This window comes from Schistosoma mansoni, chromosome 1 (assembly GCF_000237925.1).
Source record: "Schistosoma mansoni strain Puerto Rico chromosome 1, complete genome".
Taxonomy (NCBI): Eukaryota; Metazoa; Platyhelminthes; class Trematoda; order Strigeidida; family Schistosomatidae; genus Schistosoma; species Schistosoma mansoni.
Window position 1 is genome coordinate 38,346,032 of NC_031495.1, and position 19,219 is coordinate 38,365,250.

General features: G+C 42.7%; 1 protein-coding gene across 3 annotated transcripts in view; it reads right to left on the reverse strand.

Annotated features, from left to right (window-relative positions):
• The window catches only part of Smp_005860.1 (hypothetical protein), a gene marked incomplete at its 3' end in the record, with an annotated part of 15,571 nt that extends 2,537 nt beyond the window's left edge, over window positions 1-13,034 (reverse strand). Inside the window, exons 1-5 of one of the 3 annotated variants that reach the window (XM_018794326.1) lie at window positions 12,839-13,034; window positions 12,554-12,597; window positions 12,100-12,169; window positions 11,867-12,067; window positions 11,701-11,829 (exon numbers count right to left, since the gene is read on the reverse strand). In XM_018794326.1, coding sequence (XP_018648752.1) covers window positions 11,701-11,829; window positions 11,867-12,067; window positions 12,100-12,169; window positions 12,554-12,597; window positions 12,839-13,003 — 609 coding nt within the window. In that variant the 5' untranslated portion in view covers window positions 13,004-13,034. Of the gene's footprint in view, window positions 1-11,700; window positions 11,830-11,866; window positions 12,068-12,099 lie in introns of all 3 variants that reach the window. The other 2 variants (XM_018794328.1, XM_018794327.1) reach the window with 2 other exon arrangements.
• Window positions 13,035-19,219: the final 6,185 nt, after the last annotated feature.

A 19,219-nucleotide genomic window follows, 5' to 3' on the forward strand; every position in this document is an offset into this window, starting at 1 on the left:
GCAGAGTATCTGATGATAGTCACGTTTGCTGTATTTGCTCCATTATTGCAAGGGTAAGGCTAAAGCAGCCATCGAAGGATGTGTAATGATGGAGGCCACGTCTGGGTATAAAAGAGCTAGAGATATTTTGAAACGATTATTCGGTCAAGCTCATGTTATAGCAAGAGAGACTTTGGAGGATTTATTCAATGATGTAAGGCGTGGTTGTCATGACGCCGAGCAACTCTCAAGTTTAGCAATAAAGATGGAAAATTGTAGCATGATTCTAGAGCAAATGAATTACACTGCCGACTTGAATTCGCTGGTTACGTTAGAGAGAGTAGTAAGATTTCTGCCCCAACCTATGCAAAGACAATGGGCCGAAGTGGTAGATAGTTTGACAGAAGAGGACAGGGAGCCAACGTTCGCCGAACTCACTCAGTTCGTAGCAGCTAAAGCGAGAGTAGCTGCGAGTAGGTTTGGACAATTGGCTGAGCGTCCAAGAGGCGGAGTTACTACTAAATCATGTTATCATTCCGTAGTGAGACCGAAGAATACACCGATCGCAAGTGCTAAGTGCAGTATGTGCTCAGGCGATCACGCTGTTTACGAGTGTAGTCAGTTCTTAGCTCTCACGACAGAAGAACGTCTGTCGCACGTCAAAGGTAAGAGTATCTGTTTCGTATGTCTTAAACAAGGGCATAAAGCTATTGAATGCAAGGTGACGAGACGTTGCGCCATTGACGGATGTTCTGGGAGACATCACTCTCTGTTGCATAAGGGTTCGGCAAAGAGTAAATCAGAGGATAGACTGGCTACGGTGAACCATTGTGGACATGATAGGCCAGTGGACGGTCACGTGTGTCTGGGAATGATTCCCGTGAGGTTGAGATCGGGAAACGCTGAGGTTGTGGGGTATGCCCTTTTGGATAATGGCTCTGACGTAACCTTGATCAGGTCAGGATGTTTGAAGTTGTTGGGGCTAAACGAGGAACAGTCGTCGGTGGTTGTACAAACCGTGAGCGGCAATAAGGCAACACGAGTGATAAAGACACCTTTTGAGGTGTATTCCTTAGATCAAACTGAGCACGTTAAAATTCAAGGAGCCCTGGTAGTGTCGCAAATACCTGGGCATAAGCCGACGAAAACAATCATGAGCAGCCTAGTGAAGTGGCCGCATTTGAGCGATGTACCTTTAGAAGTTATAGATTCTGGCGAAGTTGTGTTACTGATTGGTTGTGATGTCCCGGAAGCCCACTGGGTACTCGATCAACGGTTAGGTGGAAGAAAAAATCCATATGCAGTAAAAACGTTGCTCGGGTGGACCGTGTTTGGACCTACATCATTTTCGGGATTGAAGAAAAAAGTTAGTAATTGTATGAGTAAGCTGCAGACGTTAGAAGATCAATTCCGTAAGCTTTATGACGTAGAATTCCCTGATGTATATTCAAGCGATAAATCGCCGTCAGTAGAGGATCGAGCAGCAATAGAAATAGTGGAAAGGGGTACCTTCTACGATGGTGGTCGCTTCGTAGTTCCAATACCATGGAAAATGTATCCAAACAAAAAAACGGGAAATTATGAGGTAGCGGCCAGTAGATTACTTAGTTTGAAGCGTAGGTTGTTGAAGGATAGCAACCTATACACTAAATATGCTAGAAGTATTGAAAGTAATCTTGCTAAAGGATATGCACAAAGGGTCCCTGAAATCCAGTTAAGGTCAGATTATCTCCCTCGCTGGTATCTGCCTCATCACGCGGTAATAAATCCCAAAAAGCCAGAGAAACTGAGAGTGGTGCTGGATTGTGCTGCAAAATGTGCTGGGGTTTCACTGAATGATATGATTTATCAAGGTCCTGACACTACCGCAGAGTTAGTTTGTATATTATTGCGATTCCGCAAGGAGGCAATTGCCATTTGTGCCGACGTTGAAGAAATGTTCATGCAAGTAAAGGTCCCTGAATCCGATCAAGGAGCCTTACGATTCCTATGGTGGCAAGAGACAGACATGTCGAAAGAACCATCGGAGTTTCAAATGACCGTCCATCCATTCGGAGCAACGTCTTCGCCATTCTGTGCAAACTTTGCCTTGATCAAGACCGCTCAAACATTCTCCGATGGATTTGATAGCTACATAGTAGAGGCGGTTAAGAACAATTTCTATGTGGATGACTGCCTAGTATCTTTTTCCACTAGTAATCAAGCAAAAAACTTTGTCAAGCAAGTAAGTGAATTACTGTGTAAAGGCGGTTTTACATTAAAGAAGTGGATAACAAACTCGGAAGAAGTTAGGTCCGTTTTGCCTGGGGTATGCAAGGAAGGGCCTGTGATGGAAATGTCTAGAGATTGTGATGTCATTCATCGTACCTTGGGGGTACAATGGGATTGTGAAAGAGATGTTTTCCAGTTTCACTTTGACGCCCCAGAAAGACCGTTAACTAGGAGAGGTATTCTATCTGTGGCATCTTCTTTATTTGACCCCTTGGGTCTAATTTCTCCAGTCTGTCCGACGGTCAAACTTCTGCTGCAAGAGTTATGTAAGTCCCAAATAGGCTGGGACCAGCCGATCAATGAGCCTTATACGTCGATTTGGCTAAACTGGGTGAACTTTATGCGACAGATAAGTCACGTTAAAATACCTCGAGGGATCAAGAATAAATTAGATGAACCTAATGCACAGGTGGAATTGCATTTGTTTAGTGATGCCTCCGAGATTGGTTATGGAGCAGTAGCTTATGCACGAGTCAGTTATTTGAACGAACCGCCGTATTGTATTTTGTTGTACAGCAAGTCCAGGGTCGCACCTATAAAACCAGTCACTATTCCGAGGCTTGAGATGGCAGCAGCAGTTTTAAGCGTAAGGCCAAGTGAAGTGCTACAAAGAAGCTTACCCAATTTTTTCTGCGAAGTAAATTTTCATACTGATTCTATGATAGTGTTGTATTATATTAGAAATACAGGAAACCGATATAGTACCTATATTGCTAATCGTCTTGCTATCTTACATCAGCACACTAAGGTTGAGCAATGGACTTACGTCAAATCGTCGGAGAACCCAGCGGATTGGACTTCGAGAGGTATACAAAAATTGGCCGACCTTGAGTCGTGGATTAAGTGCCCTACTTTACTGCAAGCCGAGTTCGGTAAAACTATTACCGATTGTCCACAAACTATTCCGGACAGTATTGAGTTCAGAAAGACTGCTGTGGTTAATTTGAGTAAACTGAATTATGACAAGTTCCCTATTATTTCTTATTACTCAGACTGGTTAAGATTAGTCAGGGCAGTAGCTTGGCTACGAAGGTTTATAGAATATTGGATGATACTTCATTCATCAAGTCTTGAAGGATCCGTTCATTTGGGATGCCTGAAGGTCGAAGAGCTTGAAAGTGCCAAGCGTAAGGTCTTAATGATAGTCCAGAAAGAGGTATATGGGAGATTACTCAGTGAATTTAAGAACAACAGTAATGTGAATAGTCAAAATGATCTGAAGCGTTTGTCGCCTGTAATGCGCGACGGTTTACTATGTGTTGGAGGTCGTCTAAACTACTCCGATTACCCTGATGACTTCAAGTATCCAGTAATATTACCTAGTCGTCATTTAGTGACAGAAATGATAGTCAGACATTATCATAAAGAAGAAGGACACTCAGGAACTTCTCAAGTACTTGCCGCAATCCGAAAATACTATAGGATAGTAAAAGGGACCAGCACAGTCAGGAGAGTGATAGGTAAGTGTGTAATTTGTCGGCGGTATACGACGAACTCAGGACAGCAATTGATGGCACCGCTTCCCGCATGTAGAGTGAAACCAGGCTGGCATAGTTTCTCAATTGTAGGGGTGGATTACTTCGGACCCATTTTAGTAAAAAGGGGAAGATCACTAGAAAAGAGGTATGGTTGTATATTTACTTGTTTGCAAACACGTGCAGTGCATATTGAATTGGCTTATAGTTTGAATACCGATTCATTTGTGATGGCCCTGTTACGTTTTATTGGAAGAAGAGGGAAGCCCTCAGAGATATATAGTGATAACGGGTCGAACTTCGTGGGTGCAATATCTGAGCTAAGGAAATATGTTCGGCAGTGGGACCAACAAAGGATAAGTAATGAATTGTCAGCGAAGCAGATTCAGTGGCATTTTAACCCTCCGTCATCCAGCCACAGAGGGGGTGTGTGGGAAAGAATGATAAGGTCCGTACGTAGACTATTATTATTGATCACCAGAGAACAAACGTTGAATGATGAAACTTTAGGCACCTATTTGGTTGAAATTGAAAGGATATTGAACGATCGACCATTAACCCCGATTGTACAAGATGCTAACGACAAGCTAGCATTAACACCTAACAGTTTGCTTTTGTTGAGGGAATGCGACAGTATAGTTGACGAAAGTAGTATCAGAGTTAATTATGATAAACGCTGGAAACAGGTGAATTATCTAGCTAATGTGTTTTGGAAAAGGTGGCTGCGTGAGTACATACCATCCTTACAAGCTCGTCAAAAATGGTTGGTTGAGCGTCGTAATTTCCAGCCAGGTGATGTAGTAATTGTGGTTTCTGATATTTTCACCCGCGGTAAGTGGCCTCTAGGGGTAATAGAGAGTTGTGAAACAGACAAGGACGGAAAGGTTAGGACGGTGTCAGTACGTACTAATAACGGGTCTATTAGAAGGGATATACGTAAGGTATGTCTCCTAGAAGGGTCCAATTAGTTAATTGTCAAACAATGTAGACAGAACGAGTAGGCGTACTGTTGTAAGTCCTACCCGTTCTTTTAGTGAGGAAAGCGATTAGGTGAACCATGGCGAAAAAGACATCAGAATAGCTTGTGCAGTATGGAGGGATTTTGGGGGCCGGTGTTGGATCCATTTTGCAAGTGAAAATCCCTCCATGCATACACTTGTGATTTCTTCCTTACGTTTTCTTTATTTGTATATGCTGTTAACATTTATTATGCTAATTAAGACTGTAACGTTCAATTTTCTTGGTTTTACTATCGTTTTTTATTGAGTCTCCATGTTCTTTACTGAGCTGTATATAGTTTGTTTTAATTGCTATTGTTCTGGTATCTGCCATATTGGCTGCTCGCTTTTTGATTGTGCGGTTTGAACTTGACTGGGATCGTGCATTTTTGGTTGTATTTGGAGCACTTTTCCAGAAATTGAAACACTTGGTGTTATAAAATAACCGCTCAAACGGAATCTCCCTTGATCTATCCAGAAAGGATAGAATAACGCTTATTCTTTGGTGTTTTTGGTAATTTTTCATATATTTCTTATCACCTTGCTATTTATCGTAATTTAGATTGAATATTTTGGTATCAATTGTTGGTTGAATAACTGGGTGATAATATTCGTTTAGGTAAATTTGTACATTTGTATATATAACGAATTACAGAACCGTGTCAAATATATACCTTGTTTTGATTTGAACTGAGACACGAGTGTCTAAAGCTATCTAACGGTTATTCGACCACATCCAGACCTATTGGGATTTAGGTTTGGATCTTACACGGCATCCAACGATATTATTGACTAATTTATCCCTATATTGTGTTCTGACTTATATGGCAGGAAACAGTATAAATTGTGCAGTTGGATCAACATATTTCACAAATACAAAACAAACTTGCAATTAGATGGACTTCGATAAACTTGAAAATTACACATTAACGGTTTGAAACAATACTCTAACATGAAATACTTTGGAAAAATCAAATAATGTACCTGATCGATCGATCGATGTTGATGTGGTTTCCATTTGTTTAGTTGTTTCTACAAAACCGTTAAAGACAATAAACGCATGAAAGAACCGTTGACAAAAGAAATAAATCTACTCACATAAAAGAAATATGATCTCTTGTTTCCTTTTAAATATATTAAGATACATAGATCATGTACAGATTACGTAATAAATGTGGGATTATGTATAGAATTATGTTTCTCATATAGTATTTTGTTTTTACAAGTTGTTTTCGAAATAAAGTGAATGTTTTTAACGCTTATCTATTATATAGTTGAGATCATGAGTCAGTTGAAGATAGACCACCATGAAAAACCTGGAAACCGTGGACGGCCGTTTCGTCCTCTTATGGGACTCCCCAGCTATGCGAATACACGATCCCACCTCGCAAGATCAGAACCCAGGACCTACCAGTCTCATGCCAGAGCACTTAACCGATAGACCACTGAGCTGGGTTCGAATATTGCGAGTTGGGATCGTGGATGCGCACTTCTAAGGAGTCTCACAATAGGACAAAACGGTCGTCCAGTGCTTCTAGGTTTTCTATGGTGATCTAGCTTCAATATACTCATGATCTCAACTATATAAAATTATCAAGATCTCCACATAATCCCCTTCTGATAAATTAATTTTGTTAATATTTGTGTAAGAATTTCTTCGCTATGCTATATTTTTGTATGAAAATTTATGAAATGATATGAGTTGACCCGATCTTATATCTATTTCATTGAGGAACGAAAATGGTGAGGGATTTGCAAACCTATGTGCTTTCAATAAACTGGTCATAGGTGGCACCATATTCCCACACAAAAACATACACAAAGCCACTTGGATTTCACCGGATCACACTACACAGAATCAAATCGACCATATGTGCATCAACAAAAAGTTCAGGAGGACGATGGAGGATGTGAGAACCAGGAGAGGGGCTGATATAGCATCAGATCATCATTTGCTGGTCGCCAAGATGAAACTAAAAATAAGATGAACTGGACAACGGCGCGGACAGCATCACAAAAGTTTAATATGGCCTTTCTTCGAGATGCTGACAAACTCAACAAGTTCAACATAGCCCTCAGCAACAGGTTCCAGGCCTTTCATGATCTACTCAATGGAGAGGGGACTACCATGGAGAGCAACTGGAAAGGTATCAAAGAGGCAATCGTTTCAACATGTCAGGAGGTTCTGGGCCAAAAGAAGCACCATCACAAGGAATGGATCACTGTTGATACACTGGATAAAATTGAGGAAAGAAGGAACAAGAAGGCAGCAATCAATACCAGCCGAACCAGAGCAGAAAAAGCCAAGGCACAAGCCGAATACACAGAGGCAAACAAGCAAGTGAAGAGAAGCATTAGAACCGACAAACGTAAATATGTGGAAGATTTAGCGATGACAGCGGAAAAGGCTGCAAGAGAGGGAAACATGAGACAACTGTATGATACAACAAAGAAACTTGCTGGAAATTACCGTAAGCCAGAAAGATCAGTGAAAAGCAAGGAAGGCAAAGTAATCACCGACATCTAAGAAAAATGAAACAGGTGGGTAGAACACTTCAAAGAACTCTTGAATCGACCAGCTCCACTGAAGCCACCCAACATCGAAGCAGCACCCACAGACCTCCCAATCGATGTTGGCTCACCAACAATTGAAGAGATCAGCATGGCCATCAGACAAATCAAGAGCAGCAAAGCAGCAGTACCAGACAACATCCCGACAGAGGCACTGAAAGCAAATGTAGTAGCAACTGCAAAGATACTCCACACTCTCTTCAGTAAGATTTGGGATGAAGAACAAGTACCAATAGACTGGAAAAAAAGGACTACTGATCAAAATACCAAAGAAAGGCGATCTCAGCAAGTGCGATAACTACAGGGGCATCACTCTTCTCTCAATACCAGGAAAAGTCTTCAACAGAGTATTGTCAAACAGAATGAAGGATTCCGTAGACGCCCAACTTCGAGATCACCAGGCTGGATTTCGTAAGGATAGATCGTGCACAGATCAAATCTCAACTCTACGTATCATTGTGGAACAATCAATCGAATGGAATTCATCACTCTACGTCGACTTCATTGACTACGAGAAAGCATTTGATAACGTGGACAGGACAACACTATGGAGGCTTCTTCGACACTAAGGCGTATCTGAGAAGATAGTCAATATCATACGGAACCCCTATGATGGACTAAACTGCCAAATCGTCCATGGAGGACAACTCACCGACTCGTTTGAAGTAAAAACCGGTTTTAGGCAAGGTCGCTTACTCTCACCCTTTCTCTTTCTCCTGGTGATCGACTGGATTATGAAAACGTCAACATCTGGAGGAAATCACGGAATAAAGTGGACGGCTAGGATGCAGCTTGACGATTTAGACTTCGCAGATGATCTGGCTCTTCTATCACACACGCAACAACAAATGCAGGAGAAAGCGACCAGTGTAGCAGCAGCCTCAGCAACAGTAGGTCTCAATATAAACAAATGGAAAAGCTAGACTCTCCGATACAATACAACATGCACCAATCGAATTACAATTGATAGAGAAGCTTTGGAGGATGTGAAAACCTTTACATATCTGGGCAGCATCATTGATAAACACGATGAATCTGATGCAGATGTGAAGACTCGGATCGGCAAAGCAAAACCAGCATATTTACAACTGAAGAACATCTGCAACTCAAAACAATTGTCAACTAACACCAAGGTCAGAATTTTCAATACAAATATCAAGACAGCTCTACTGTATGGGGTGGAAACTTGGAGAACTACGAAAGCCATCATCCAGAAGATACAAGTATTTATTAACAGTTGTCTACGCAAGATACTTCGGATCCGTTGACCAGACACTATCAACAACATTCTACTGTGGGAGAGAACAAACCAGATTCCAGTGGAGGGAGAAATTAGGAAGAAGCACTGGAAGTGGATTGGGCACACTTTGAGGAAATCGCCCAATTGCGTTACAAGGCAAGCCCTCACATCGAGTCCTGAAGCCAAAAGGAGAAGAGGAAGACCAAAGAATACATTACGCCGAGAAATGGAAACAGACATGAGAAGAATGAACAAAATCTAGATAGAAATAGAAAGGAAGTCCCAGGACAGAGTGGGTTGGAGAATGCTGGTCGGCGGCCTATGTTCCATTGGGGGTAACAGGCGTAAGTAAGTAAGTACACTAAAAGACCCGTCCAGATAAGAGTGATGAAATACACATTCTGGACGGTCTCACTAAGTAAACGAGTCCTTTCGTTTTTCTGTTGGCTAACGGTAAATATCGGGCGAGTAGCACACTGATAGCAGCAGTACTCATGCACACTGAACTTTATAAGACAACTATACTTGTTTGTTGAAGACAATGTAATTAGCAAACAATAAATCCTTCAATAAAAACATGGGATTCCTTAGACTGTACAAAACACACATTTTTCGAAGAACTCATAAATTCTATGTCAATTTTAACAGTGAAAATTTGGGGTGCACCTCTCAACATTCAAACAGTATCTCAACCTCTAGTTCACAGTCATGAAGAACACCAATCGAGTGCGTCAACCGAACATAATCTCCACTGGTCACTCCATGTCCTATCAGGGGTTGGAACCCCTCCATCATTCACACGATTAGCACACTCAAGTCATAACCGGAACTCCATCCCCCCCCCAATTTGCACAAGATGCGACAGACCAACACCCTTACGACATCAACAGGAAGCCATCTTTCTTTCTGACACTACTTGTAGGTGTGCCGGACCACCCACTTGCCACGTCCTATCGCACGATAAAGAAACCTCGCCAGTTGCAACAGAATTTTGACGAAACAACCGGACCACTCTGCTTCTACGTAGGAGGAACTGACCGTATGAAACGCCCTGACCACTCTAGTTTTGTTCCAGTGATCTATCTCCGTATTTTCACGAGCGCATTGCACAAGCTAACACCAAATGGATTGTCATTTTTTTGAAGACTAGTCAAATTAACGTCCACATAGACTCAGAGTCAAACATTCCGCAACATAACGCTCTCATTTAACTGCAAACCACGCTCAGTTGATGCAATCAACACAAACCAAAGACTCTATCTTATCTGCACGTTATTAAGAACCAACAGGTGATTATGTTAATTATTAACAGATATATTTTACTGAAATTAAATGCAAGTAAGTGTTTAAGACCATCCGCCATACCACTGGCTGGCCTTGCCTCCAACATGCTCTCCAGATCCCATACTTCCATACCCACCATAGGTGCCGCCGCGGGAAGCACTACAAGGAAAACAAACACGTGTTAGGGAAGGATCAAGTGATCTCGGAACGAGGGGATAAACAATAATCTAATTTTGCGACAGCCAGGTTACGGCAAGCATTGCTTTCTCTGCTTCAGTCCGACATATACACTAGTAATACGGGATCATGTGACCGGCTCGAAGCCACACCATATTTGTGAGGATTAGTGATACTATTTGGTTGCACAGACCGATGTGGGTAAGTCGAGGATTGAACTTCAGACTCACTACTAGTAGTCTCTCCGCCCACGACTAATCCCGATATCTCTCGGAAAGCCATTCACAGCTAGCATCCCCAGTGGGTGCACTTCGACATAAACAATCTCGTTCTGTAGAAATTGATGCGAGGCTTACTCCCTACAAACTAGGGCAACTACTTTTAACAACTAAGTGGGCTGTTACAGCTCGACTGTTTCAACACTGAAGCATCTGACGGTTGACCTAGGTCCCCAAAACAACGATAATCCCCACGGCTGTTACTGAGTGACTGACAGATTTTTGTGTACAATTTCCGGACTAAGTTAAACAATAGCTCGGGGTCAGTTCTTGCTACGTAGTCAACCCTGAAGTACACAGCTGGATCTTAGTTTCCAAACAACCACCTAAGCTTTTACGAGTTTTGATCGTTTTGTATTGGGTTACGTAGGATAACATGAAATGACTTACCTTTGACCACCTGCCATGTCGCCTGATCCGCGCTGGCTTCCACCATACCCAGAACTACCATAACCTCCGGGAGCCATGTTGCCCGATCCACCGTATCCAGGGCCACTGAATCCTCCCTGTCCAGTTTGGTCAATGCCTCCGTACACTCCGTTATCGAATCCTCCTGAACCGTCATATCCACCTTGACCACCGTAGCCTCCGTCCGCAGAACTACTATAACCACCTGGAGGACCCATAGAGCTGTTACGACCGGCAGGAGGGGGGACGGGTGCTGGGCCTGAAGAGCCCATCATTCCTCGTTGGCCTTGCGCGAGAGGTGCGTTTCCACCCATCATTCCGCCACCAGAGCGAGGCCCTCTACCACGACCTCCAGGAACCGGCCCGCCACCCATGGGACCCATTCCTCCACCTGGTCCCATTCCTCCTCCCATAGGGCCCATGCCGCCGCCCATCGGCCCCATGTCACCACCACCCATCATATACGGACCTCCCATATTATAACCCATCGGTGGCATGCACCCAGGCCCACGGAGGGGCATCCCTTGAGCTAGTGCTGCTGCAGCTTCTCGAGACAGCCAACCGCCATAGTTGAGGGCATCACCCTCACTGAAGTTGGCAGCGTCATAATCTTCACGGCGACCACGAGGAGGAGCAGACTGAAAAGTACAAAACACAACATTGCGTCAAAAACAGACAACACAATAAATACAAAGCAACTGATATTACTAGATACAGTGAATGCACCCTCACCACAAAAGGCCAGTCAATGCACTCAAAGGCGGAACACAACAATCTCAGTGGTGTTAGTGCAACACACCATTCGTCAATACTCTCAGCTTTGAAAGTATGACCGCCTGCTGACGCCGCAAGTGCAGAATGCAAGTGATTGTCGACAGGGTCATGACAGTACGACTCGTGTACAACCATAGGACAACCGACCCGACGACCTTGATGGGCCCAGGTTTGTAATTATCAATGAGTTGGTTGTGGAAACCGATTAGGGAGCAAAAATGACAGAGCTAAACGTCTGCACTTACCTCCACTGCTTCTATCACAGCTCTCAAACATTGGACGACATTGTCTGGGTCAGCGACCATCTGTACAACTCGATCAGTAGATAATGGAGCCAACATCTGATACACCTTGATAACACGCATCTTGTACTTCTAAATTTTATGTTTTAGCAGACGCCAATAAACTTACATCACGAAGGTCCTTAATACGTTCACCGCCTCGACCGATTACAGACCCAGCTTGGCTTTCGTGCACTAAGATTCTGAAGTCAATCATGTTTTCGTCTTCCTCATCATCTCGTTCTGGGTCTTCACTTCGTCTTGGGCGGCGTCGAGATCCTTGGGTACCCATTATGCGTTTCGGATCGGAAAGTTTGGCATTCATTATATCCTTTAAAGTCAGCTTTATTAATTTCACCTTACCTTCAGCTTCGGGCAAACATCGCGCATGATGCTGCAGATGGCCTGCAGGTCACCTTCGATAGTCATTATCCTATCAGAGAAAAAGCAAGTTAGGGTGGGAAAGAAGGAAGGAAACGAAAATTTTAATCGTATAACGAAGCTCATGACACCCTTCCATTTAGTGACAGTCGTGGAGGGCTCGGAGAACTAGACAACCGTCTGAGGGTTATCACCAAAACTTGTCTAGATTTTTACACAATAGAATTCAATGAATAAGTCACTGGGGTTTCCAGTTACAACAGTAACTCATGGGTTAGCTGGTAATTAAGCAGTCAGGAATGACTTTGCAAATGATATCCAAAAAGGGCTTTACAAATACATTAATGAACCAAAAACATGAAAATAATAATTCAGGCAAACTAATTAATCGACCGAATAGACATCAAGGTGACATTAAGTTTCTGGGTTACCCTACCGTTCAGGGCCTCTGCTGTCGGGAATATTCAGCTTGACGTTATACTGAGACAATAAATGGGATAAAGCAGGGCCGGTTTCAGTGAGCCAGAGTCATCAGTTTGAGGATAAGGCAGGCATGTGGTACCAACCCAAACCATTGGGTTATCAGAGGAGATTGACCAGATTCAGCGAGTAAGTGTCCGGAAGGTGGAGGAACCGTAAAGAATATAAAACAAAGAATCGAGTCAGTTGGTGCCAAAATAGCGATTGAGCAAGTCACTAAATGAATTATGAAAAAACAAACCTGTGACCGTATTTTTTTGATATTTTCCCCACCCTTCCCAATCATTATCCCTGCAGCCCTCCCAGGAATAAGAAATCTGATGGAAACATTGGTTAGATCAACGGAAGAACGCTGGAATTTCGACGGAGGACCATCTTGGTTGTTTCCTGAGTTGTCTCGTTTCATGGCGGCTAAGGCGAATGGCTACCGGCTAAGTGGTAAGCAGACAAACAAAACGGGTATATTTAAACACCATTCAACATAGAGCGGTCCAACAGCTCAAATAAAATGCAACGGAAAATTCCAACTTTTTCATGCATTATTTGTTGAAAGACAAAATAATTATTTTTATGCGGTAGCTCAAAATGTCAGAAGTCGATTTTCAATCCGAAATAATTTCAGTCTACAGTTATAAGTATAGTAGATTGGTGGATCTGTGTTAATCCTAACAGTTTGCCTTCCAGTGAAAACCAGATTCTCCCTGGAAATGCTCACGGGTGCAGCTGATACCACTTGTTCGTGTCAAGCGTTCCAGTCATTGACCACTCGATTTAATTTTATTAGATCGCGGTTTGTGAAACTGCTTGCTATGACCTCGGAGATTATTAGTGCTGGGGGGAACAAAAATATGGGAAATTTTAATGCACGAATCTTAATTAAAGATACGGTATGCCAATATAAAGCCTACTGGCTTCCAATGATACACGAAGGGAAAAGGTTTAGGCATTTTAAGCGCTCATCAGAAGGGAGTTTGAAGTTAATATCCTTAATCAGACATAGACTAGCTGCTTGGATACAGTACTCCAAGTGTAGTCTTGCATAGCTAGGATACATAATTTGAAATATTTCGTCAAAGCATTTGAACTCTCAACGGACTAACCATAACTCACGAAACCCTTCTGGCAGCTACTGTGTTGCATTTCATAGTTGTTCTCAAACCATGACTTACTATTGCCTCTAAGTCTTTATGTTCCTGAAAGCATGGAAGAGATCTACCGTCGATAGTATACTGGTAACTTATCGTGTCCGATCTGATGAGCACACTTTCTAAAATTAGCTTCTATGCTCCAACATCGAGCCCATATAACTAATTCATCAAGATCGGCATGAAGATCAAAATGGTCAGCCTCACTTCTTATTATTTTCCATATTTTGACATAATCCGCAAACGATTTAAGCAATAGAGATAATTCATCTAATTAGAGAAGGAAAAGTAGGGGGTCTAAGATGGTGTTTTGGTGCACACCACCCTTGACCGGCTTTCAATCGGATAGCGTTCCATTAACCCTCACTGTCTGCATGCGGCCAAATAAGAAGTTTCCTATCCATTCCTTTACATCACCTGTTACTCGGAAGCTTTTGGGCTTTTTCATAGGACCTAAGTGTGAAACATTACTAACGCTTTGGTAAAGTCTATGAATATCATATCGACAGACTGAATATTGTCTGGTTCGCTGTCCAATCCTCTCACACAATGAGTAAGTTGTTCAAGCATGAATGCTCGTTTCGAAACCCGTGTTGCTCAGGAGTTAACAGATTGTACAATTCTAAGTGACCTAGTAACTTAACCCGACTTATCTTTTCAAGTAACTTAACTAATATGCGGGTTAGACTGACAGGTAATTAGATACGATCTGTCTCTTACCATCTTTAAGTACAGGACTGTCTATAGAGTCTTTCCAATCTCTAGAGAGTTGAGTGAGGAAAAGAGACATGTTGAAGAGCATCGCTTGTGGTCTAGAAATAATTTCCGTGAGAAATGATAGCAATCGTGGATGGAACCCATCAGGGCCCGGTATCTTACGAGGTTTGAGGTTAGTGACCAATGGAAGAACAGTTTCCTCAGTCACATGTACTGGTCCTATGGCTGGTATCTCACTGGTGTGATTAGCACAAGTATTTTTAGCAATACATGTAGAGTAGACTTCCATTAAATAGCTATATAAAGTCTCAGCCTTTGCCAGATCTGATTCAACTAGTAAATCTGCATTTTCGTACTACGGTAACGGGAGAAATATCATCACTACGTTTTGTCCTCGGTTTAACGTACGAAAACAACTGTTTCGGACAAGTACGACTACCGTATGCCAACTGTCTTCCGTAAATAGTAAGTCATCTGGCTATGGCTTTTTTTGCATATATTTCTGATTTTTCGGTATCCACACTTAAATGATTCATGTCGTGTTGACAAGAATAAGTCCCAGAGGTGTTTCCTACGCTTCGATAGCTCTCGGGTCTCCTTTTTAACCCTTGAAGGGCAATGTCATGGCTTATGTGTTGACCACGGGATAAACGGTGATGTTACAGACTCGAATGTAGCCTTAAATTTATTCCATTCGTCTTCGATCGGCCTATTCTCGTCGACTGATCAGTGTGTCGAGATAACAGTCTCTGATTGCCTGAATATTTGCCAGCCAGATATTGGGGCGAGATAGAGCAGATATATATTGTATACCATGTGTCCGAAACTTAAAATAAAGTATGTGATCACTATTCGCTAGTGGAGGAAGGTGCTGAATGTCGATTACATCGTCACAGTGGTGAGTGAAGACAAGGTCCAGAATAGATAGAACATGTTCCAAGTCAATATGTTTCTGTTTTGCGATATATTGTAAAAGTACACACTGAATAATGGTTGATAGGTCTTTATCAAGAAATCCACCTGAAGGTCTAAGCTCCATCCAGTTGATATGAGGTGTGTCCAAATCTCTAATGATGAGACGACGTTTGGCCTTACTCCAAGAACAGATGTGTTTTTAGGTGAAGTAGTCAGCAGAACAACATGAACTACGGTATATTCCTCCTATAGTCATTAACCCGTGTCTAGACTTAATTGTACAACATGCTACCTCACATGTACCACTAGCATGCGTCTCAGATATGATAGATTGTATAAGAAAGCGATCCCTAACAGATAACATTATGCCTCCTCCTTTGCGACTTATAACTCTGCAACTTATATCCTCTAATACAGATGTAGCCTGCAATGATGAAGGAGCAGTTTTCATCTACAGTGAGCCAAGTTTCTGTGACGACAATTATATCGCGACCTGATTTCTCTACTATCAAACTTAGCTTGGACATTTAATTTTGAAGACCACGGGCGTTCATGTAGCACACATTTAAGGTGTTCTGAGAATCATTTGTTCCACTCATATAGGTTTCGGAAGCAATGGCTTCTAAGACCTGATCACCCAAAAACCCTTAATCGTAAGGCTCATTTAGCCATTTAGCTTCCCACTTTTTAAATCCTCAAGGGAATTCTTCCACTTTATTCGACCCTTAAGCACCCAATCTGGTGGGATACGAATATTTGAATTACGAGTTTTGTATGCGTAATTCGATATCACGTCTCTTTCTTCGAAATTCCCGAGCACTCACTTCAAGACCCTTCTTGGTTGGGTCTCGCCTCCAACCCAATCACTGAGTCTTATTAATTTCGTGAAACATACCCCCAAAACTCCTTCAGGCAGAACATTTCTGGTGGCGGAACCCAATAACTCCAGATTGTGTGCACGACGTTTAACGGGGCCATTGTCTTTCCCTAGATTCCAAATAATTAAACTAGCGACGGATTTAACTTCTTTGAAAGTCGCGTTCACTGCTTTTGATCGTGATATCAGCTCCTGCCTGTTAACTACTGGGAGCCTGTCATTGATTTTTCTTGTAACAGAGTTGTGGGGGCCGAATGAATGACTCACGACAATGTTTGACGAGGCCAAACTTCCTCCACCCACGATAGTGTTAAATATTTTCTTACTTTGAAACTTTGGCAAAGTGATTTGCAACACAGAATGTGTGTCCATCAAGGGCTTTGCAGTTAAACGGGCGCTGTTTTTGTCTATCTTTCCTTCTCTTCAATGTCTCCGCGTCATCCCTTTCCAGTCAGTCGCGGCATCCACATTAAGACTACTCGGGAGGACAACGGTTTTATCCAGGTTATCAGTTGCCACCAAAGCAACTTGGCCACCAGCATCCAGTGGTGTCCCACTCATTAATTGTCTCGAAATGGAAATCCCTACTGTATGTTGCACAGCCAGATGTCTGGCACGTGCTGCAACAGCACTAACGGCACTGACACACTCTTCGTTATCAGTACCTAAGTTGCCGGCACAGTCCTTATCAACCTTTTTGTTAGACAACTCCAGAAGGCTAATTACCTCTTGGATGAGTAACCCTTTGTTAAAACAACAAAACATGCTAAGTCAATGTGAGTTACGCTTTGGGCACTTTTCATACACAGTGGGATTTAAGTCAGCACACATCTTATGGAACCACTTCTTACATGCATGACATTGCATTCTTTCCTCCACAGGGTATACACAGTATGGCTGTCCAGACTTGAAAGCAGAGCCTAACATCTTGAAAATCTACCAAAAATGGTAACAAAAAGTGGATTTAAGAAGCGTTTCAAACCTTGACCGAAAAAAATCAAGTCAAAGTCGAGCAAGTATGTTTTGGTGTGATAAATACATGAAAGCAAATTCAACAGACACAAGGTTAGAATAAACACGATTTCTAACATATACTGCATTTGTTCGTCCCAGTGGTCTGAAGATTTGGAGAACTCATTTTTTCTCTTGGTGTCTCTAATTTTTCTCCTTGTGTGAATGCAATTATAATACCAGTGGATTTGCGCCCATTACACTATAAAACCCAACTCCGCCTGCAGCTCCTCCGGGGGCTACTGCCGGTCCCAAGCCCGGGTAAAGGAGGAGGGTTAGGCATGGGGTTAGCAACCCCATCACGTAGAAAACCAACTCGATAAAAAACGGCAACCAGAAAAAAATTATTCAAACCATTAAAACTCTGCCCTGGGAGTAGAAGGAATAATTATGACGTCTCATGATGAAAGCCGAGTTTTTTCGGAAGTCATGAGGTCGATGCACCTTCTTACAACCAGAGCGACAATTTTTGTAGGTACGTGGAATGTCCGGACAATGTGGGAAACCGGAAGAGTCTTTCAAATTGCTGCAGAAATGAGAAAATACAACATGGAGGTGCTTGGAATCAGTGAAACACGTTGGACGCAGGTTGGACAACAACGACTATCTTCAGGGGAACTTCTGTTATACTCCGGTCATGAAGAAGAAAATGCCCCACATGCACAAGGAGTGGCATTGATGCTGTCCAGAAAAGCACAAAATGCACTTATTGCATGGTAATCTCATGGACCAAGGATCATCAAAGCCTCCTTCAAAACAAAGAAAGAAGGCATTACAATGAACGTCACCCAATGCTATGCGCCTACCAACGACTACGATGAAGACGCTAAAGACCAATTCTACGATAGGCTGCAGTCGGTCTTCGAGAAGTGCTCCCAACGATTCTGATGGGAGATTTCAACGTCAAGGTTGGAATGGACAACACTGGATACGAAGACGTCATGGGACGACATGGACTGGGAGAAAGGAACGAAAATGGTGAGGGATTTGCAAACCTATGTGCTTTCAATAAACTGGTCATAGGTGGCACCATATTCCCACACAAAAACATACACAAAGCCACTTGGATTTCACCGGATCACACTACACAGAATCAAATCGACCATATGTGCATCAACAAAAAGTTCAGGAGGACGATGGAGGATGTGAGAACCAGGAGAGGGGCTGATATAGCATCAGATCATCATTTGCTGGTCGCCAAGATGAAACTAAAAATAAGATGAACTGGACAACGGCGCGGACAGCATCACAAAAGTTTAATATGGCCTTTCTTCGAGATGCTGACAAACTCAACAAGTTCAACATAGCCCTCAGCAACAGGTTCCAGGCCTTTCATGATCTACTCAATGGAGAGGGGACTACCATGGAGAGCAACTGGAAAGGTATCAAAGAGGCAATCGTTTCAACATGTCAGGAGGTTCTGGGCCAAAAGAAGCACCATCACAAGGAATGGATCACTGTTGATACACTGGATAAAATTGAGGAAAGAAGGAACAAGAAGGCAGCAATCAATACCAGCCGAACCAGAGCAGAAAAAGCCAAGGCACAAGCCGAATACACAGAGGCAAACAAGCAAGTGAAGAGAAGTATTAGAACCGACAAACGTAAATATGTGGAAGATTTAGCGATGACAGCGGAAAAGGCTGCAAGAGAGGGAAACATGAGACAACTGTATGATACAACAAAGAAACTTGCTGGAAATTACCGTAAGCCAGAAAGATCAGTGAAAAGCAAGGAAGGCAAAGTAATCACCGACATCTAAGAAAAATGAAACAGGTGGGTAGAACACTTCAAAGAACTCTTGAATCGACCAGCTCCACTGAAGCCACCCAACATCGAAGCAGCACCCACAGACCTCCCAATCGATGTTGGCTCACCAACAATTGAAGAGATCAGCATGGCCATCAGACAAATCAAGAGCAGCAAAGCAGCAGTACCAGACAACATCCCGACAGAG